This window comes from Apium graveolens, chromosome 2 (assembly GCF_009905375.1).
Source record: "Apium graveolens cultivar Ventura chromosome 2, ASM990537v1, whole genome shotgun sequence".
Lineage (NCBI taxonomy): Eukaryota > Viridiplantae > Streptophyta > Magnoliopsida > Apiales > Apiaceae > Apium > Apium graveolens.
The window spans coordinates 318,860,154-318,882,551 of record NC_133648.1 but is presented as its reverse complement, the minus strand read 5'-3'; the positions used below and the strand labels follow the sequence as shown (position 1 = coordinate 318,882,551).

The 22,398-nt window shown below is 33.2% G+C and overlaps 2 protein-coding genes across 2 annotated transcripts; both read left to right on the top strand.

The window, feature by feature from the left end:
• The first annotated feature begins 1,933 nt into the window (after nucleotides 1-1,933).
• Nucleotides 1,934-7,473, top strand: LOC141708958 (nuclear transcription factor Y subunit B-1-like). The gene is made up of 7 exons (XM_074512822.1): nucleotides 1,934-2,092; nucleotides 2,455-2,699; nucleotides 3,918-4,047; nucleotides 4,167-4,172; nucleotides 4,276-4,353; nucleotides 4,520-4,570; nucleotides 6,973-7,473. Exons 2-7 carry the CDS (start codon nucleotides 2,461-2,463, stop codon nucleotides 7,015-7,017), a joined length of 549 nt encoding a protein of 182 aa, XP_074368923.1. The 5' UTR covers nucleotides 1,934-2,092; nucleotides 2,455-2,460; the 3' UTR covers nucleotides 7,018-7,473.
• Nucleotides 7,474-8,968: 1,495 nt separating this feature from the next.
• LOC141708957 (E3 ubiquitin-protein ligase UPL4) lies at nucleotides 8,969-20,570 on the top strand. Its single transcript, XM_074512821.1, has 18 exons — nucleotides 8,969-9,100; nucleotides 10,261-10,897; nucleotides 11,010-11,120; nucleotides 11,244-11,360; nucleotides 11,451-11,609; nucleotides 11,716-11,874; nucleotides 13,307-13,459; nucleotides 13,543-13,664; nucleotides 13,776-14,880; nucleotides 15,035-15,109; nucleotides 16,396-17,619; nucleotides 17,699-17,926; nucleotides 18,022-18,126; nucleotides 19,416-19,496; nucleotides 19,583-19,651; nucleotides 19,801-19,929; nucleotides 20,035-20,118; nucleotides 20,215-20,570. The coding sequence occupies exons 2-18, from the start codon at nucleotides 10,274-10,276 to the stop codon at nucleotides 20,278-20,280; spliced, it is 4,611 nt and encodes a 1,536-aa protein (XP_074368922.1). The 5' UTR covers nucleotides 8,969-9,100; nucleotides 10,261-10,273; the 3' UTR covers nucleotides 20,281-20,570.
• The last annotated feature ends 1,828 nt before the right edge of the window (nucleotides 20,571-22,398 follow it).

Genomic DNA, 22,398 nt, shown 5'->3' with positions numbered 1-22,398 from the left:
TTTCTGATGTAATTGCAAGAAGGTTGGTAGGCACCCTAATAAAGCCCTCTAGGCTAAATGGAGAATTCGAGGTGGAGTCTTGATTTTCCAAAATTGCATTAAAACTTTCGACCTCTTCTTAGAACTATAGTTGCCATTCCTTCGCTGAGTTAACCTGTACATACTTTTAACCGTATAAAAGCCTGAAAAATCATGTTGCCAAAAAATGGTGTCTGCACTATCGTGCTCATAGATTGGAGTCTCATGTATGCATTTTTGATCTCCGAGAGTAAACAAATCCGTGTTGACCTCGTGATCCCAAACCTTGCTATCATTACGTATTAGAGCTTTCACTTTATTATTCTGAAATGATTCAGACACCGTTGTGACATGTGGATTATCAATATCAGCAAGTCATGGTTGACTTGAAATTTCTACTGATTCTCCTGAACCAATTGTCGAACACACCCCGCACTAACTACTTCCCTAGCTTCCCACAAACTTCTCCAAGTATAATTCGAACTCGATTTATAATTTTTTTAGAAATCAATTTAGTATCACCGACATTTTCCTAATGAAAAAGGAATCTAATGCTGTGAAGCTTTATGCAGAATTTTCGAGACTATAGGCATATAATCTCTAGCGATTTTTTTTTGCCGAGCTTGAAAGTTAAATTTGATGGTCTAAGAGCATCTCCAAGTCTATTAGCTATATTCATTAGTTAAAATAATACAAAATAGATATTATGTAAAATTTGTTGAACCTGTAAGCAACTGTACTTCAACGGTATTAGATAAAATGATTAGCTATATTTGAAAAGAGTTTTTATTTTTATTTTCAAATTTCAAAAATTATATTAAATGATTGTTTTAACATATATAGTTGTGAAGAAATTATTAATAACAAACTAATTATTTTTTTAGTGAATACAAGCGAAACTAAAATATTAAATTAATTAAAACAAATTTAAGGATATTATTCTTATAATATAAACATCAGAAGAATTAGTTAAAAACATTATGTATATATATTATAAAATATTTAAATAATTTTATTATTATATTAGTTTAATAATAATTTTAAAAATATAAAATATATATTAATTTTTTTACATAAGTATTTAATAAATTTGGTTAACAATGGAAAAAAATATAGTTTTTCATAAAATAATTTCATACTTCACAGTATATAAAATTAAAATAATATATATATGTGTGTGATAAACAAGTATATATACATCAATATCTGCCCTACGTTAAAGTTTAAGAATTATTCATTTTAGAGGGAAATAAAGCTCAACATAGAGTTTTTTAGAGGAAAATGATGTGGAATAATTATAGATGATGGTTTTGCAATCAACAAAACAAATCTGACGTGCTTATTTGACATCTAAAAATATACTGTGTGTCCATTGGAGTTGTGGTTTTTTATATATCATCTATGAACATTTCACAGAATCAAATTTTGAAAAGAAACACCGTACGTGATATCTTTTTTGGATTCAAATTCCGAGACCATAAAATATAATCAACACGTTTAAAAAATGTTGAAAAAGATCCAAAGAAGATTACATTCGAGGTTGAATTTATTTTTTGATTTTATCCGAGTTTGTTTTTGGTTACATTCGAAATTGATTTTAATTGCAGAAAATCCATTAACGTTAAATCTAGTTGCATAAAGTTTCAGGGAAAATCATATTCTTGCAAATAAATATTGAAGAAACGTATTTCTACTAATAAAAATAAAATAAATATTCAAACGATTTTTTTTAAATAGAAGTACATTTACATAAATCTTTTTAAAAATATAATACTTCTCAAGTTCTCCATCATGGACCATGAAACAGAATATTATTATATTTTTTTCCCAATACCTACACGACGTCGTTTAGAAGTTAGATGAGTTGTGCGGTTGACAACAAAACACGTGGTGTAATCAGGCGATAAATATACAAACCTATCCATAACAAACGGCCGGAATCGAGACTAAACCAAACCAACGGTGGCGATATTATAACCTCCCCCCCCTCAATTCATCCCAGTCGTTTCCTCAATCTCTCTCTCCGTCGTCCGATCTGTCCCCCCTCCCGCCTCTTTTTAATTCCATTCCACCAGTAAGTCCTTTTCGTAAATCTCGGCCGAGAATCGAACTCAGAACCTGCTCGATATAACACAATTAGTATTTATTAACTAACACACACTTACACGTGTTTTATTAGTTACAGTTTATTTATTGTTATTTATCTGTGCATATTTAACATAAACATATCTCGGAAACTCGAAAACTCGAAAACGTAAGCGAGAATCGAATTCAGGATATGAGGACTTAATAACTGATGCGTACAGACACGTGTTTTTTGATTAGAGTGTTTATTTTTGATGTTGTGATTGAGCTAGGGTTTGATGAAAATAGACACGTGTTTTAATTGGAGTTTGTTTATTGTTAATTAGATGTTTGATGTTGTGATTGAGCTAGGGTTTGATGGCGGAGGCGCCGGCGAGTCCGTGTGTAGCGAGTCCGGAGAGCGGAGGCGAGCTTCGACACGAAAGCGGAGGAGATCAGAGCCCTAGGTCGTTTCGTGAGCAGGATAGGTTTTTACCGATTGCGAATATTAGTAGGATTATGAAGAAAGGACTCCCGGCTAATGGAAAAATTGCGAAAGACGCGAAAGAGACTGTTCAGGAGTGTGTCTCCGAGTTCATTAGTTTTATTACTAGCGAGTATGCCTCTCTTTTCCGAAACTCATTTCTAGTGTTTTAGTAAATTTTGTTTATATATCTGTGTGTAATTGTCTTGAATTGTGAATTGTGATTGCTGTGTTTGTTCTCGATAAAGACGGTTGACAAGTGACTTGCTTGATTTTGTTTTGACTATTTTTGAGCTAGAGGTAATGTTCGTCGCAAGCAAGTATGCCTTGAGTTCTAATTAACTTTATGTTTCTAATTTAGCCAAAATAGAAACATAAAGTAACTGTATGTTTCTAATTTGGCTACTTTTAGTGGTGTTGTTGAGTTATAAATGATATGTTTGGCTGAGCTGATTAAATGTACTTAAGTATGCTTTCATTTTCAGCTTTCTTTACAAATGACTTGAAGATAGTTGATTTTCTGTTTTAAATAATGTTGGAGTAATTACATAGTTGTGGCATACCACGTGGCAAAGAAGTGGCGGGATTCTCAAATTCGTAGAATGTCCAAACTTTTGTCCCGCATTCAAAACCTTCCATATAAAAAACGGAGTTACTGAGTAATTTCATTTTCCGTAAACAGGCGTGACTGTTATTTTCCCGTAATATGGGTGGATAAGATAATGTCGTCGGTACTTGGTATTGTTATATTTGGTGGGTCTTTAAAAAGTTCTGATTTTAAAGTTACTGATGTAGAGTACGACAGAAACTACAAAGCTGGGCCAATGACGGCAGTAAATGAGTATTTTGGATATGGGTTTGGGAGAGGTGAGGGTGGTTTGGTATTGGTATGTTAAATGCAAGATAGAGTCATTTGCAGTTCCTTATTCTGCTCCTGAATCCTGATATTAAATTGTTTATGATATCATGTACTTTATATTTAAAATTAAAAAACCCAACTTTGTCCCTCCCTTCATCACTGCCGTTAGAAGTTAACTGGAGCCATCTACTTAAGGTGGAGAAAAGTTTGGCTATTATTTTGAGAATTTGAAAATCCAGCTAATTTTTTGCCACTCAGTGTGTAAACTACAACTGAATAATTTACTCTTAATGTTGAGCTACTAGTATTAGTTGCGATTTTTCTTTCTCATTATGTGATGATTATTGCGATTTTTCTTTCTCATTATGTGATGATTAGAATTTTGGTGGTACTATTGCTGGTTTCCATTGAGCTCTGGATATGATCTTTTTGTGTTACTGTACATGAATGATGAATGGGAAGCAATTAATGTTATCTCTGTTGAACATGAAGGGCAAGTGATAAGTGTCAAAGAGAGAAGAGGAAGACAATAAATGGTGATGATTTATTGTGGGCTATGGCCACTCTTGGATTTGAAGATTATATTGAGCCTCTAAAGGTTTACCTGGCAAGATATAGAGAGGTAAAATATTAATCTTTGCCTAATTTTGTAGTAATAGCTCATAAGAACACTGTTTTAACTGATGTCTTCTGTGGTTTTTTCATTGTTGGTATGTTCTGGATTTTAATGGACTGTGGCAGATGGAGGTATGCAAGTATTCTCATTTGTTTTATAATTTATGTTTGTTGCTCAATTGCTCTTAGTACTATAATTCTTTTTACATACGAATTGACGAGCTTTGATATGTAGGGCGACACTAAAGGGTCAGCGAAAGGTGCCGAAGGATCTAGTAGAAAAGAAGGGGCACAACCTATTCATCAGGGACAGGTATATATTTCATCTTGTAAGGCTTAAATTATTTGGGATAAGGCTAGCCATGGGAAGAATAATTTTTTTAACTAGGAGTTATAACTTCTTGTGTTCTTGGGAGCTGAATTTATTTGTTCTTTCTAGAATGAAGTTGTTAATTCTGCTCAAATGTTTGTTGGTACAGCTCGTTCACCAAGGTTCCTATCCACAGGGGGTGATCTATGGTAACTCTCAGGTACACTTCTCCTTTTCTTATTCTCTTTAATTATATTGTGTTAGTCTTTGCAATTAGCAGGCACCTTCACTGTGATATACTGCTACTTATAGAACATGTCACAAGTACCCTTGAAATTCTATTGATAATGAAATTGAAAAGTTCATTTTCTTGTACAGTAATTCAGTTTGTTGCTTATTTCCAGTTTTAAGTAAGATCTTACTAGCAATGTATTGCAAGAGCATGTTCAGTGCTGGTGTTAAAATACATATAGCTATTGCTATATTATAAAGCTAATAAGTGGCTGTTGATATTAAAATAGAATTCGTTGTTCAATGGATGTTTATAGAATGATACCAAATAATTCTAAATTGTACCAAATTGCATCCTATCTTTGTTATAAAAATGTATTCTAATTTCTAATTTGAATTATCCATTTTTCTCCTGTCCCACTTGTTTGCTTACATGGCAAGCAATTAGCAACACCTGTACTTGGTTCTATATCTGGAACCAAGTAAGAATTTTCCTATTTTACAACTAAGTTTGACATTGACTGGAAGGGTGTGTTCAATAGTTGATGGCTTGCTGCTATATTATAGAAAAGCATCTCTTTTGAATCGGACTTGCTCCAAGGCTATTCTGCAATTCATTTATTAAAAATTATAAACTAATTATATCTTCATTAGATGTAATTGCTTCATGGACATACAAGACCTTATCAACTGTAATAAATTTTAACGCCATTTTTTTGAACTAGTTTACTTAGAGGTCGTAAAAGGAGTGTGTGGAAGTTTACTTTCTTATGGCTTGGAAGTTAATGGTTTAGCTTAGCGATTAATGAGCTAGATTAGGCTTTCAAGTTGCTATTGATCTTTGGTCCCAAAACTTGATTCATGCTAAATTAGGTTTTTTCTTAGAATTTTTTAGGAAACATTGTTTACTTTGTGCAGCTAGTTTCAAATTAGCTGATTGTCTTTTTACCATGCATGATTAATTATTCACGTTAGATAAGATTTTCCTTTAAAACAGTGACATACTTTGCAATCAAACAGTTTTGTGGAAGCATTATGGACAAGCTGAGTTAAAAAAGAAATCTGGCTAATTATAATCTAAAGATCTAAATTGAATTATATCTGTAATTATAAGTGTAGATGTGTAGGTGACCATTTGTTTAGCTATATTACTACAGTAAAATCTCTATACAGTAACATCGTTGGGACCGATACAAAATATTATTATAAAGAGGTTATTCTTTAGTAGAGGTTGACATAAATTTTAAATTTTAAAAATTAATTAAAAATTATTTATTATATATCTTGAATACATGAATTTAAAAGATATATCATAACTTTTTAAAACAAATTACGTAACATAATATCAAATGCATGAATTTGAAACTAATTAATAAGAAGATGACCGTGCTGACTAGTGATCATGGACGCGAAAGCTAAACGTTGTAAGAACACTGTATATTATTGGATATACATCTATCTCTCTCTCACACACACACATGTGTGTGTGTATATATAGTTTAAGAATTTTTATTTTTATATAGAGGAAAATTAATAAAGGATGGACTTGGAAAAAGTATAGAATATTACTATATAGAGGTTATTCTTAATTATAACTAGCCCAAATTGGAACCGTAATTTTTTATTACAATATGGGGGTTATTACTACATAGAGTATTACTATATAGAGTAATATAGGTTCTACTGTATTACGTTTTGGAATATTTTGAACATTAAATACCCTTTGATTGGATGATAATATAAATTTAGAATTTACGAGGGCTAGGACATATTCTGGTCGTGTAAAGCTTCTTAGATGTAGCATGCCTTAAAGTTTTCATAGCTAAAATTTAGTGTGGATGAACCCCATAGTATTCGAATGTCTGCACCTGGATTACAATGTAAAACTGCTATTATATATACTGTTTACGAAGTATGGGGACATGTATTTGATTATAGGGGTCAAAATTTGATTTTGGTCAAAACCTGATTACTGAGCATTCAGGCGTGTTTGATTCAGGGGATGGAAATGTGACACTTTGATGTTAAAACATTAAAACCATGATCTTGGATGAAGCTGGTGTAGTTTCAACGGATATATGTATGACATAGTTTGTGAAAGGAGAAAAAAGATGTATGGAGTAGTTTTACTGCAGGACCTAATGTTTATTTATTAGTTCTGGTTGAATTTATCTTATATTTTTTGCTTTCATCTTTTAGTTTGTTTGCAAAATAATTCTTGAAAAGACTATTATAGTAGTTTATCAGATGTATTTTGTACAGTCCAAATGAAACCATTTATGTTACTTCACGGTTATGTTGATCAGCTCTAGTAGAAACCTGTACTATTGATTGCGAAACTTATGTTACCGATTGCTTACAAATTTTATCTCTGTATTGAATTTTTTTCAGCAGCAAGCTCAACATATGATGGTTCCCATGCAAGGGCCACAATAGAGATCCGTGCTAATCTTTGATCAACTTCATCTTTCAATGTCCATTCTATTTGGAGATCAAACGTCGTTCAAGCTCACCAGCACATGTTTTTATTTTCTTCTATTAATTGCCTGTGATATTCTAGTATTATTAGTGTGTTACTCCCTGAAGCCGCTAGACAATAATCCGCCAAGTATGTGTACCGAGTGTTTTTCGTTAAGGCAGAGTTCTATGTTTATTTGAACGAAGGCCAGAGTAAGAATCTTCACTCTTGCTAGAAAGTAAAACTCGTTTACACCCTTTGGTGTTGGTGGATGAAGTAAGAAATTCCAGGCCAATGGGACTGCTGAGCACAGCTGCTTTCTGTTAGCGGGATTTTAACTGCTGTTTCTTCGTTTGAAAGTAATTGATAACTTTATAGATCTTTACATGGTTGTAGCTAAAATGTGTGGTGGTTACATTTGTTGTTTGCCTTTAGTTTTCCGCCTACTTGTGCTTTGAAAATGGAGAGAAGGGAAGAGAAAAGAACAGAAAAGATAATTTTAATATTTTCCTTCCGAGACGTTTTTTCAAGTTTTTTGGCGAGAGAAGAGAAGAGAAGAGAAGAGAAGAGAAATGATGGGAGAGAAAATTTTCTATAATTTACCCCTAAAACTTGCTTTCCAAAAAATGGGAAGATCGGAAAGATTCTCTCACACTACCTTCTTCTTTTTAATCATTTTTTCTTCTTTTTACACAAACTCGTGAGCACATGATTGATTTCATTTTTTTCTACTATTTCTATTCTCTTCTTTTTTCTTCTCTTCTCTCTCAAAAAAATCTAGTATTTTTAATAACTTCGGTAACGAGTAGTTGTATGGATGCAGTTAAGAGAATGAAAATGACGGATACGGGGTTAATTAGAATAAGAATGAAATGAAATTTTGGTACGATTAGCTTGATTTAACCATAGGGGGAATAAGTTCTTATTCCACACAGTTAGCTAATCCAAATCCATGGATTTCCATCAACGGAACATATCAAAACCGAACATATTAATCCGAGTCAAGTACCCCAAGGTTTGATAAATTTATTAAAATTGTAGTTCAATACACCATCTTATTTTTCCTTCCCCTTCCCTTTATGTATGATTATTGTTCAATAATTAATAATAAGATAAGAAGTAAAAGAGCATTGTTTTGTGACACTTACAATTATAGTTGCAAAAAAAGGTTGAACATAAAATCTAACAAAAAATTACATAAATATAAAACTCATGATAATAAATTAACGGGTTTTATATCAAATTGCCCACCAAACTTGTTAAAATGTATCAAGTAACTATTCAATCTCCATGACGACTCATTTAAACCACTAAAATACTATTATATATCACTCTGATAGTTTTTTTAAGATTTTTTAACAAAAAACGTTAACTTTAAAAATTTGTAGTCGTATATTTTTGTTAAACTTCAAGACACATATAAATTGAGATAAACAACGAGATTTCTAATTGAAAGTACATATTATTTTCATCTCTCTGTTGAATTTTATTTAAATTAATACCGTAATTGCAGACCACCCAGCTTTTATTTTACTCGTGAAGATAACGATTATTTTAAGACCAATTAAACAGATATACAGATGAGAAAGAGGCACTTAAGTTTGCTGATAAATCATGATAATTAAAGAAATACACGGCAAACACAACACTTTTGTTAAAAAATTAAAAAAATCTAACAGAGTGATATATACTAGTATTTTAATGATTTAAATGAGTCGCCGTGGAAATTGATTAGCTACTTGATACATTCTAACGAGTTCGGTGGATAATTTGATATGAAACCCATAAATTAACACCATGATAATTATACTTAAGCCAATAATTGAACCCTTAAAAGTCCACTACCCTACTGCTTAAAAAACAATAAACCAAAATTAAAAACAATCAATTAAAAAATAAACAAATTAAATGAAAACAAAACTTATTAATTTCTCTGTTGCATCATCACACGACACTGTATGTGTATATATATCCATTTTCTTTTGCTTCATCTTCATTATATACACACAATATACATACAAAAACCCTAGCTTCCTCACTGCAATTCACAGCATCAAACAGGTTCATTAAAAATCATAACTTTATTACCTTTTTAATTATTTTTTCATTAATTCTATTTAATTACTGTTTAATTATATATAATTACTTATTTTTTTTAAATTTATTGTTCTTGATCATTGTTTTCATCAGTTTTTAAGTGTGTGTATCTGTTTGATTGTAAGTATATGTTGATGTGATCATGTAATTATGTGATTTTGACATTGATTGTAAGTGATTATACTTTGTGTATATGTATTGATGCTTTTGAAGTGTTAGTTGGTGTTGTTGAGTGTGTTTGATGGATCATCGATATCGCGATAATGATCGTATGTATTGGATTGTGTGGATAGAGTTAGTGTGTTGTGGTTTTATGGCGTAAAGATTGGTTCTTTAGTTGTGGTTGTGTTTTCGGGTTTTTGATGTGTAGGTTTTTGGTTTTGTTGAATTTTACGGAAAAAGGTTGCGTTTTTTTAATTATGTAGTTTTGACTTTTTTTATGTGGTGAATTGTTAGTGTTTACTGATCAGTTTTTATGTGTTTACTCATGTATTGATCGTATGTGTCGGATTGTGTGAATACAGTTAGTGTGTTGTGGTTTATGTCGTAAAGATTGGTTCTTTAGTTTGTGATTATGTTTTTGGTTTTTGGATGTGTAGTTTCTCGTGTCATTTAGTTTTGTTGAATATTTAACGAAACGTTTGCTTTAAAAAAAATAAAATTATGTAGTTTTTTTTTTCATGTGCGCAATTGTTAGTGATTGATTTTTATACGTGTGTATATATATTTGTATAGATGTGGAATATGGTGTGTGATTCTGAAATGTTTGTTGAAGTTGTGTAGTTAGTTGATGGATGATCACATTGATCGTCTGTGTGGGATTATGCTGAGTGTGTTGTGGTTTATGTTGTAAAGATTGTTTCTTTAGATTGTGATTGTGTTTTTGGATTTTTATGTGTATTGATGTCGAATATGGTATCTTATTTTGAGTTGTTTGTTGATGTTGCGAGTGTGTTTGATGGATGATCAACATTGACCGTATTTCTAGGATTGTGTGGATACGTGAGTGTGTTGTGTTTTTTATGTTGCAAAGATTGGTTCTTTAGTTTGTGATTATGTTTTTCGGTTCTTGAATGTGTAGTTTCTGATACGATTTTGTTTTGTTGATTTTTTTACGAAAAAAGGTTGCATTTTTAAATGGGGAATCGAGGCCAGAAAAGAGCAGAGACGGATGATGGATTGCCGGCTGACAAGCGACCATGTAGTTCACTGGATAACAGAGCAAGTACGTCTGGCACATCTGCACAAACTCCGGTGAATTCTACTAATTTATCACAGGAGGATATGGACACGTCTTCATCAGACTCTGAGTCTCACCATTCAGATGAAGAAAAGGACTCGGCTTATGGGTCTTGTGATTCAGATGAGATGGCTGACATGGACCAGAGGCAGGAGATTTATCGTGGTTATCAGCAGCGAAGATTATCAGATGATCACTCAAGACTAAAGGGAGTTTTATTAAGTTTGAGCAATGAGGTTGAAGAATCTGCTTTATTAGCTGCACTTACGGAGCTCTGCGAGTTATTGCCTTTCTGTACAGAGGATTCGTTATCTAGTGTGATGGTCCAGTCATTATCGCCGATTGTCGTAAAATTATCTAAATATGAGAGCAATCCAGATGTAATGCTTCTTTCAATCAGAGCTATAACTTATTTATGCGATGTCCACTCACGAGCCTGCAATTATCTTGTCAAATATGACGCAGTACCTGCAATTTGTCAACGACTACTGACCATTGAGTACTTGGATGTAGCTGAACAAGTATAAATAAACTTAATTGCTTACATTTTCCTATAAGATATTGTATGATATATCAAAGTCTTTTTAGTTGTGTGATAAGTAACATTTATGGATGCATTTTTTCGCCGTGTAGTGTTTGCAAGCATTAGAGAAAATATCACACGAGAAACCGCTTCCTTGCTTGCAATCTGGGGCAATATTGGCTGTTCTAAAATACATTGATTTTTTCTCAACAAGTGTGCAGGTAAGATTAATGTTCGTTTTATTATTTAGAACTGATCAGATTTATGATTTAGCTTGTTAACACATTACCAGTTATTTGAGGACTAATATCTATGTCTTTCTGTGCATAACTTTAATGATGAAGAGGGTCGCACTTAATACTGCAGTAAACGTATGTAAGGTACTTCCACCTGAATGTCCTCCATCTTTGATGGAAGCAGTTCCATTGTTGTGTAACCTTCTGCAGTATGAAGATAGGCAGGTAGGGTCTTGTTTCTTTAGGCATAAGTCTATGATCAAAGTTGTTTTCTCTCTTGACGTTTTGGACTAATACTTCTCCTTATCCTTTCAGCTTGTTGAAAATGTAGCTATTTGTTTGATAAAAATAGCCAAGCAAGTTTGCCACTCTTCTGAGAAGTTGGATGAGCTTTGTAAGCATGGTCTAATTCATCAAGCCACACATCTTATTGACTTGAGTAGTCAAACTACTCTATCCGCACCAGTCCAGAGTGTATGTAGATCTTTGTATATGTTATGTTTTGGGTATCAGTTCTATGATTCTACCTGTTCTACCACCGGTTAAAAAATTTCTGATTTTTTCTCTTATTGATCTGTAGGGTTTGATGGGAATACTTGTCAAACTTGCTTCAGGTTCTATTGTAGCTTTCAGAACTTTGTTCGAGCTTAATATAAGCAACATACTGAAGGACATTCTCTCTGCTTATGGCCGTTCACACGGAACACCTTCTCTTATTATGGTCGATAGCACCTGTGAGGTCCAGTTTGCTCTCTCTCTCTCTCTCTCTCTCTCTCTCTCTCTCTCTCTCTCTCTCTCTCTCTCTGTATATTTGCATGCAGTATGCTTATGTATGTAGTTATGGAACTCTTTTGACTGCTTTATATATATAGCCCTTGCAATTTTAGGTTGCCCGTCTTGTCAAAAGGGCTTGATGGTTACTCAATGATTCCTAATGTAACATTATGCTCAATGCATTTACGTTGATGGTCAATGACTCATTGCATTCTCAGAAATGGTGAGATAGTGAAATATAAGTAAAATATAATCAGTTCTTAGCAGGACCTTCTATAAACAGTTGTATTCTGATGTTCGGGGTAACAGACGGCTTAGTTAAAAGATCCTCTTCTACTCTAGCGGGATAGCCTTTGTCCTGCCTAGTTGCTTAGTTTATGTCTACTGACTATGTGGGTACCTTTTAGGGTGATAATATAGATGGGTAAGTGCGCACTCATTTCTCTCTTTATACACAATTGTATTTTTTCTGAACTAGTGATTTAAATTAAGCAGGTCATTATATTATATACATATATTTACTTGGTACTCCATCATGTTTGATCTTCTGTGGTGAACTTGCTTGGCCTGATAAATGTTCTCTGGAAAGAGTTAAAATAATGATTTACCATGCCTTACAAAATCTATTAGTTCTCAAGATGAAAATTAACATATAAATGATTAGGTCATTGTAATTGAGCGAAAACATTATATTTGATCGAGTATTCTGTAGGTTTACAACCATATAACTAATGGTAGTTCTATCATTGAGCATTTCTTATTTAATATTAATAAGCATCTTGTGATGCAGGACAGTTGTAGAAAGAAGGATATATGATATTAAAACAATAGAAAGATAAGCTTAGGTTAATTAACCGCAGAAAACCCACTAACCCAAAGATTTCCCAACCACAAAAGGGAGAAAAGTTGTAGATCACAACCCATGAAAGAGCAATATTGATATTAAAATTATTGTATATTAACCAATCTAAGATGATGTTGGGGATTGCATCACTTATGTCTTATATAGAATATAATACCGTAGCAATTAACCCAGTGGGAATTGGGATAAGCTGCATAAACACTTGGGCTTATTATAAATTACTAGCCCCACATAAATATACATAAATTCTTCACTTCCATTCCCCTCATCCCGAGTTTCTGTTTGAAATATCCTTGGAATTGGTGAGGCATTCTAGTTCAGTCGAAAATGATTGTCACGTTTGTCTTTGAAGTGGACTTGTGTAAGCATCCAAATTAAATAATAGCTGTTTTAAATGCACACTGATGGGTGGATTCTTCCTCTCCTAAAAGCAATTGTTTGTTCTAGTTTTTTTTCTTTCCTGTTTTGACTTTTTACTGGCAAGGACACTTGAGTTTGTGAACTATAATCACCACTTCGAGATTACCTTCTTCAGGTTCATGAAGTGTTCAAGCTAATAAATGAGCTTCTCCCTTCTATATCCCAAGATCAAGACTCAAACATAAACAGAGACAAAGAAATCTTTTTGCTAAATCAACCAGATCTTCTAGAGAAATTTTCTACCGATTTACTGCCTGTCCTAGTTCAGGTTAGTCTCCCAACAATGTATGTAGTAGATGAACCTTACCTACGTCTTCTCCATATCTGTACTGATTCCCCCTCCTCTGGCAGGTGGTTAATTCAGGTGGTAATTTATATGGTTGTTATTGTTGTCTATCTGTTGTCAACAAGTTGGTTTATATTAGTAATTCAGACCTGCTTCTTAATTTGCTCAAGTCGACCAACATTTCAAGGTGAACAAGCCTTGTAATTTCCTCTTTTTTTCTTTGCATATTGTGTTTGTTTCTCATAGTGATAATGTATATATCAAGTGGAAGCCCGTGATTTTCTGGGATTTTTCGCAGTTTCTTGGCTGGTGTATTTACTCGGAAGGATCATCATGTGCTGATGTTGGCACTTCAGATTGTTGATAATATCTTGCAGAAGCATTCAAATGTTTTTTTAAGTTCCTTTGTAAAGGAAGGTGTGCTTTATGCGGTGGATACACTCGTCTCACCAAATAGGCGTTCACAGTACCTGTTTCAGATGTTTAATGGTATCCAATTATCAAACGATCAACATCAGAGATCTGCTGCAAAGAATGTACAAAATTGCTTATGCTATGCATTTGCAACTATTCCTTCTCCAACTTCAGAAGCACGGACTTGCAAGTTGGAAAAAGATTCTGTTTATACTCTTGCTGAGCATATAAGGAGTAATCACTTTGCCATTGAGTTGTCAAACTGCAATGAAGGAACAAGCGATATTTTCCAAAATCTTAAAGAAATATCAGTGTCTTTGACAGATATGGTGAACTTGTCCATCAATGGCGAGGCTTCAAATCTTAAGGAACCAGACTTTGATGGTATACTGCATAAAATAATGTCGCAGCTTAATGGAAAGGATCCCATTTCAACTTTTGAGTTCTTAGGGAGTGGTATCGTAAAATCGTTACTCAGTTATTTGTCGGTGGGTTGTAGATCAGATAAAAATGGTGCATCTAGCCATGATGTTTTCACTGTTGAAAAAAGAGTTGAGGTGCTTGGGCGACTTCTTTTGCCATCTTCGGACCTGGCGGTGGACCCTTATTTAAATGAACTTATTCATAAATTACAAAGTGCATTATCCTCTGTGGAAAATTTACCTGTTATGCTGAACCACGGGTCAAAGCAGAGGAAACACTATGCTGCTGTTCCATATGGTCGCTCTAACTCTCATCCATGCTTGAAAGTACAGTTTGTGAGGGGAGAGGGAGAGTCAGACCTCAATGATTATTCTGGACAAGTTCTTTCTGTTGATCCCTTCTCACCTTTGGATGCAATAGTAGGATACTTGTGGCCTAAAGTTACTGGAAAAAGAGCCAGGGGCACAAATTCTGCAATATCTCCATCAGCATCTGGTTCTCCTCAGAGGGGAAGCCCAGAATTCATAGATTCTGAAAGCATGTCTCAGGATTTACAAGAGATGCAGGTTTAACCTCTTGTTTCTTCAGTAATTTGTTATTCTATTTGAAGCTTTCGTTTTTCATTCTTCTAACTTCGGTACTTCTTTTTTTATCAATCTTTTATTTACGTACGTGGTTTAAGAAAATTTGGTTCACTCTACATATGATTTTTACTTGCAGGAAGACAAACCTAAATTAAAGCAAGCAGAATCCGGAGAATATGTGATGTTAAGGCAGACTTGTGAAGTCCATCCTGTAAGTTTATTATTCTGAAGTCATTAAGTACACACTCAGAAGCAGTGGTTGTTAGGAAAGGGGGATGAAGTCAATATTAAGCCTCACTAAGATGGACTTACAGTTGGTATCTTGGTTATTGCCTGAACCATTGTGGCCACGGGGGCAGTTGACCTCACTGACCTTTTAATATGTTTAAATCGAAATATATCTAAATTTGAACTTAGACTGCATGTATTTCAACTGTTGACCATAATCAGGACTGTAATTCGAGCAGAGCCAAGTATTTGGTTGTCGGGACCTTTTTTTTATGGAGTCTAGCTTAAAATTTATTGAGCCTTTAAATTCTGTTTGAATCCAACTCTTGTATAAATTAAATCGATTTTGAGGCTGTTAACAACCTTTTGACCCTGAGTTAAACTCGAGCTATGCAAAATTCTAAAATACATCTTTTACCCTCTAAACAGACTAACACTATATTATCATGCTTATTTTATCATTTTATATAGGAACATATAATTGAGTTCGAGCCTAACGAGTCGAGCTTGTGAAATACTCGGATTCCCTCGGAGCCCAAATTCTTGTGTAGACTTGAGCTTGAAATCGTGTTCGAGCCTTATCGAGCCCATTTTGATTAAAGTTTGAGCCTCTGTTCATTCAAATTACGTCCCTAACCATACTCAGCCTAGTATTTAACATTTGGAAATATTGACCAATATCTACAACTCTGTACACCATAATAGTTGACCCCGTTTACCTCGGTGACTTGCATGTATTTACTAGAATTTTATGCAGGTTTACTCTACATATTTAACTGATATAATATGATCTTTGGGAAATGCTACCACCATTAGACGACTCCATTTGCCTCAGTTACCTGTACATGTGTACTTGTAAATTATTCAGATGTAGTCTACATATTGAACTGATGTTAATGTGATCGACCGGGAATGCCATCACAGTCATGGAGGATTATTAATAGTTTGTCAACTCATGCCATGTTGCGCATACAATAAATTTTGTGCTGGCCCCTTGTAAGCTAGTAGTTTTGTGACAAGAAATATTATGAAATATTTACTGTTTGGCCGGAGGCATAACCGTGTCTGAGTGGAGAGCTATCTATTGTAAGAACTTTCCAGCAGGTTTATAGATATATAATTTCAACATCATTTTAATTTTTTACTTTATCTTATTTGGTCCACTTTCATGACTTATGTGCTAGGTTCCGAATGCTTATTTTTTCTTCAGTTATAATTTTCATGTTTGTAACTGCTTTTTCCCTACCAGTTAAGTTATGTGCTTTTCAGGATTCTGGGGAGCAAAAACAACAAAATTCTTTTGTTCAAGAAGACAGTAACCTGATTTCAATATGTTCTAACTGCGGAGATGCTTCGTCAAACTTGATTTTATACCTAAATGACCATCATCTCGACCATAAGTTGACACTATACCAGGCTATTCTGCAACACCTTACAAAAGCTGAACAGGAAAATGTTACAAGTGCATCATTGTGGAGCCGGACATATAAATTGACTTATAAAAGAGTTGTGAAAAGTAAACAAGGCTGTTTACAACACCAACAGGCTCCTTGTTTACAAGCATCAGAGAAAAATTTAGCATATCCCCAGTACACTCCATTTTTCTCAAACATGTTTGCTTCTGATCTTACTTCTGACGTTGAAAAGTCAACTCCAGCATATGACATTTTATTATTGCTCAAAGTTTTGGAAAGCATGAATAGGTTTAGGTTTCATCTGATATCTCAGGAAAGGGTACGCTCTTTTGTGGAAGGCAGAATTAGTAAGTTGGACGATTTAAAAGTTTCTGTAGCTTGTGTTCCCCAAAATGAATTTGTTAACTGTAGATTGACAGAAAAACTAGAACAGCAGATGCTTGATCCTCTATCTGTGTCCATTGGTGGAATGCCTGCATGGTGTAGCCAATTGATGTCATCATGCCCATTTTTATTTGGTTTTGAAGTAAGATGTAGGTATTTCCAGTTGGCAGCATTTGGTCAGCGCCATCATCAACCTCACGTATCATCTGAAAGCAATGCAGGAGGCTCCAATAGCAGGCAGCAGAATGGTAGTAGCTTGCCTCGTAAAAAGTTTTTAGTTCGTCGAGATCAAATTCTTGATTCTGCAACCCATATGATGAACCTTCATGCTAGTCAAAAGGTTGTTCTAGAAGCAGAATTTGTAGATGAGGTTGGTACTGGTCTTGGTCCAACATTGGAGTTTTATACATTGGTCAGTTATGAGTTTCAGAAATTCGGATTGGGTATGTGGAGAGGAGACCATATGTCATGTACTGCCTCGAAAAGTTTTGAAGCGGAGAACTCGTCAGGTTTATCATCTCTTTTTGGACTTTTTCCTCGTCCATGGTCTTCCGAGGTGAGTAATGGGGTACAATTTACTGAAGTTATAAAAAAGTACACCCTTTTAGGACAGGTGGTGGCAAAAGCTCTCCAAGATGGTAGGATATTGGATCTTCCCTTCTCCAAAGCTTTTTATAAGCTAATACTTGGACAGGTATTTTATCAGCGCTTTTTCATAATAATGATATTCTTTTTCATACTTACTGTGTACTTAAATTACTACCCTTTTGTAGGATCTCACCTTGTATGATATCCAGTCGTTTGATCCTGGATTGGGGACAACTCTTATAGAGTTCCAAGCAATTGTTGAAAGAAATAAATTTATGAAAAACAGCTGTAAAAAGAAATGGGCTCGCAAAACTAAGCCACGCTTCCGAGATACAAAAATTGAAGATCTCTGCCTTGATTTTTCTATTCCTGGGTATCCTGATTTTGTTGCTTCTGGATGTAATTCGAAGATGGTAGTCATTTATTCATCGTAACATCTGCTCATTCCTTTTTTAAAGTTTTTAAATAATGGTCATGCAAGTTTATTAGTTCATTCTCACTTTTGTAGGTTAATTTGAATAATTTGGAGGAATATGTTTCATACATCGTTGATGCAACTATACGTTCTGGAATTTCCAGACAAGTGGAAGCTTTTAAGCTGGGATTTAATCAAGTTAGTGCCACTATGTAACTTCTTTGAATTGCTTTCTCATTGCATGTCTCAAATCAGGATCTTTCAAGTACAGGCTCATGGAGAGTTTATGTATCTACCTCTTCTAATAAGGAACAAAAAGTATTCAACTTGTTAGGTTTTATAACTTCATTACTGGGGATTCTTTCATGAGTATATTTTTCTTCTAAAGTACTAGCTTATAACCCCTGCTATGCACGGTTTTTTTAAAATTTACCTTTTAAAATTTTAAAAATTTATATTTAAAATTTTTTAATGTACATATATATTGTTATTTCTGACGTTGCAATATTATTTTTTATTTTTGATTATATGTTGTAATATTGTTGCAACAAATATGTATATTGAGAAATTTACGAATGATGAGTTGAATTACAGCTATACTATATATAGTACAGTAACTGATCATGTTCTATCTTATTGTATCATACTTTGGTGTTTGAATAGTAGTAGAACCAAGAATTTTTTTTATATTTCTATGATGGGTTATATCTCTTATCATATTCTATATTTAGGATTGTATTATGACATTGTATAGCAATCGGTGTTTAAATAGTATTACAATAATGTAATCATTTTCTATTTATGATTGTATTAAGATATATTTATTCTAATAAAATATAATCTCAACAGTGTATTTTTAATTATATCATATCAACAGTTGAGATTCTTTTGGTAGTACATGATCAAAGTTTTGGATAAGAAGTTCCTTACGCTTATTATATATAAAGGATATAATGAGAATATTATAGAATACTAATACTGTCCACCACACTGGTCCAAGTATTAATTTTTTACATGTATATTTATTCATGGAATCAGTCTTGGAAATAATGAGGTATCAAGCATGATTTTTCTTACTTTCTACATTTTTCCTTTTAACAAGAGGCAGCTAGTTGATTAGTGATGATGATAATGTAGATATGATCTTTATATCGTGAATACAGAGAGAGTGGGAGGTTTTTGTTTGGGGGGGGGGGGGAGGGATGCAGCGGAACACATGGAATATGTATTATAGACTTTTTTAGTTGTGCTTAATTTAGAACTATATAGCCATAAAGGGTGCTTATCCAGTACTAATCTTTAGTGTTGATTATCTGTCTTTTACTCAAGGTTGTTGTGCAATTTACTTTATCCCTAAAACATTCTGCATGCCATACTTTTCTATATATATAAGAAGAATCTTTCAATTTATAGTAAGATTGGTATGGAGTTGTATCTGGAATTCTGGATAAATTCCTAATCATTTTGGACAAATCTTTGGTCATTAGGTGTTCCCAATCAAGTATCTGCAGATCCTTACTGAAGAGGAACTTGAACATCTGTTGTGTGGAGAATGTGAAGTATGGAATGTACGTGTTGAATTTTATTTTCTCTCTCAATTTACAGTCAGTTTATTGATGATACAAAATTGTAATATATATAATTATTCTGGCAGATTAATGAGCTTTTGGAATACATCAAGTTTGATCATGGATACACAGCTAGCAGTCCTCCTGTTGTGAATGTCAGTATGGGTTTTTAATTCATTTGTTTGATATTATAGCTTAAAATGTCATGAAGATGCTAATCTTATATAAGTCTTAGTTGGGTGGTTTTTTGTATCGATATTATTGTTTTATTTCTAATAAAGATATTGATGTTATTTGAGTTCAGTTGCTAAGTATCATACGGGAGTTTGATCGTCAGCAGCAGAAGTCATTTCTTAGGTTCGTAACAGGTGCACCGAGGCTCCCTCATGGGGGTCTGGCTTCGTTAAACCCAAAATTGACAATTGTCCGGAAGGTTTGTAACAGAGATTCGCCTCTATTATTTCTGCCATAAACCCTCCTATCACTGCTCTTCTTTCATATATAACTTACCATAACCGTTTCTTTTTTTTTTCCTCAGCATTGTAGCGGATCTGCAGATAACGACCTACCAAGTGCTATGACTTGTGCCAACTTTTTAAAGCTACCGCCTTACTCTTCAAAAGTTGCTCTCCCCACCCCATACACACATTTCCATGTAAGTTCCCGGTAATAACAGGTCAAATAAAAGATTATCTAATGTACTTTATCCCTTTTGCAGGAGAAAATGAAAGAAAAGGTTATGTATGCTATAACAGAAGGGCAAGAATCTTTTGACCTTTCTTAGGGTTCCAAAGTCGAAACGGGTACATAATATGTTAATATGTAATTATCAGATTAGATGGTGGTATTGGTACAAGCTAAGTAGGCAGTTTAGTGTTGGAGGGATTGTACAGAAGAAAAAGAACTTGCATGGCTCAAGATAATTTAGTTCTCTTTCAATAATGCTGGGTACAGGTTTTTCCTCGTAAATTATAACCGGAATAGAAGAAGGTTACTATCGGATATCGGGTTTTCATAGCTAGATGTGTAAGTTTATTCCGAATTCTTATTTCATATCAAGGAATGACTTGTTAATTAGGAGTGAACAAAAAACTCGAATGAAACTGAAAAAGACAAAAGCCGAATCGTGTAAATCCAAACCGAACTGAACAAGAATTCGACATATGCGGTACTTTCTGTTGTGCAATGTGTGCTAGTGAACATTTCAATCTTTCGAAATGTCTCATGCTCACATTTGATAAAATGCTAACTGACTTGAGCCTGTGAGTTGTGACGACTACTACACGAGCCAGTATCACAATAACAACTTTTGTTCAAAGAAATTTTCTAAAATGGCCGCTATCAGATGCAAAATAAAACTTAAAGATAGGTTATTCTGGTTAAGAAATGTTTGAAATCTCAAAATTATTCCAAATATTTAATTATTATAGTTTTGGCTATTATCTCATAAATAAAATTAATTTATCAATAATCTCTACTTTTTTATTAAAGACGAAACATTAAAAAAAATTTTGTTAGTTATCGCCTGGTCACTCAACTAAGAGTCTCAAATTAATGAGAAGTTTTAGATATAATCTTAAAAAAAATTTAAATAAGGGGGTGTAAAGTTCGAAATTTCGAATGCCATAGAATCGCAATTTACAATGTATAAAGGGGTGTAAGATTCGAATACTACGGCTAACATATTAGAATTATAATTTATAATATACACTCATTAAAATAACCGTGCATCAAATGAGTTATATACTAGTAATATGTTGAATAAGAAACGTTCAAATAATATATAATTTGGTAGTACTTTGGTCGCATTTATTTTGACAACTCAATTTCTAACTGTTAGAATGAAATATAATTTGGTTATACGATTATCGAATGAGTTATATACTAGTATTATATTGAATAAGAAATGTTGAAATTTTGGTAGTGCTTTGGTCACATTTATTTTGGTGATTCGATTTCTAACTGTTGGAATGTAATATAATTTGGTTATATATTTATATGCTTATTTTGGTTATTAAAATTTGTTATTAAACTATTAAATTGCTAAACTAGCGGACACAAGATTGCTAAACTATTAGACACGGTCATCTTATCTACCTATAAATTTTATCCTCCTAAATTATAACCACAACTTATCATGTCAAACAACAAATTATTTTAGCTTTTTCAGTCTTTCAGGTTTTTTACACTGGGGACAGAGACTTCGCACACATATTAAGGATATTATAAAATTTATTTTCCTAAATTATTTTTTTAAATCATTCTAAATAAAAATTTAATATTTAAATTTTTGTAAAAAAAATTATGAAACTATATCTTATGAGAATTTTTTTTATAAAAAATGAGTGGAGCAGAAGGAATATTAGTTTTACAATAAATCTATAATTATTACAATGTATTTATTATGGGAAGTGATATATACACACTCTCGAATTATAGATGCACGCCCTATATTGGAATCGAGACAAAATATTCACACGGGCACGGGTTTAAGCTAGTGATTATAAATAACTATTTTAATTAAAAAAATATTCGAATGTATTGGCATACTTATTTTTTATTACAAATTTAATTAATAAATATTAAAATAATGACATAATATTAATTATATAATGCATCACAATGAGTACTTTTTAGATCTGAGCCCCACAAAAAGGACGATAAATATGGGTGAGCAACGGATCCGAACCGAACCGAAACTTTAGGAACCGAGAACCTAAATAAGAAAATTTTAGGAATCGAACCGGACCCGTCTAGTGAAAGAACCGAATCGGAACCAAACCAAATTACTATATAATTTTAAATTTATTTATTTTGTGTATTATTTTGTATTCTAACCTTTTTAATATTGGATAATTTTTTATTATACTAAGGGTAATTTAGTTAAAAATAATAATTTATT

Bases quoted from the DNA above. Each gene is read 5' to 3' on its own strand.
- LOC141708957 (XM_074512821.1), top strand. From the start codon at position 10,274: ATGGGGAATCGAGGCCAGAAAAGAGCAGAGACGGATGATGGATTGCCG. The intron at 11,361-11,450 runs GTAGGGTCTTGT...TTATCCTTTCAG, and splicing joins TGCAGTATGAAGATAGGCAG to CTTGTTGAAAATGTAGCTAT. The intron at 19,497-19,582 runs GTACGTGTTGAA...TTATTCTGGCAG, and splicing joins GAGAATGTGAAGTATGGAAT to ATTAATGAGCTTTTGGAATA.
- LOC141708958 (XM_074512822.1), top strand. From the start codon at position 2,461: ATGGCGGAGGCGCCGGCGAGTCCGTGTGTAGCGAGTCCGGAGAGCGGA. The intron at 2,700-3,917 runs GTATGCCTCTCT...TTGAACATGAAG, and splicing joins ATTAGTTTTATTACTAGCGA to GGCAAGTGATAAGTGTCAAA. The intron at 4,571-6,972 runs GTACACTTCTCC...AATTTTTTTCAG, and splicing joins TGATCTATGGTAACTCTCAG to CAGCAAGCTCAACATATGAT.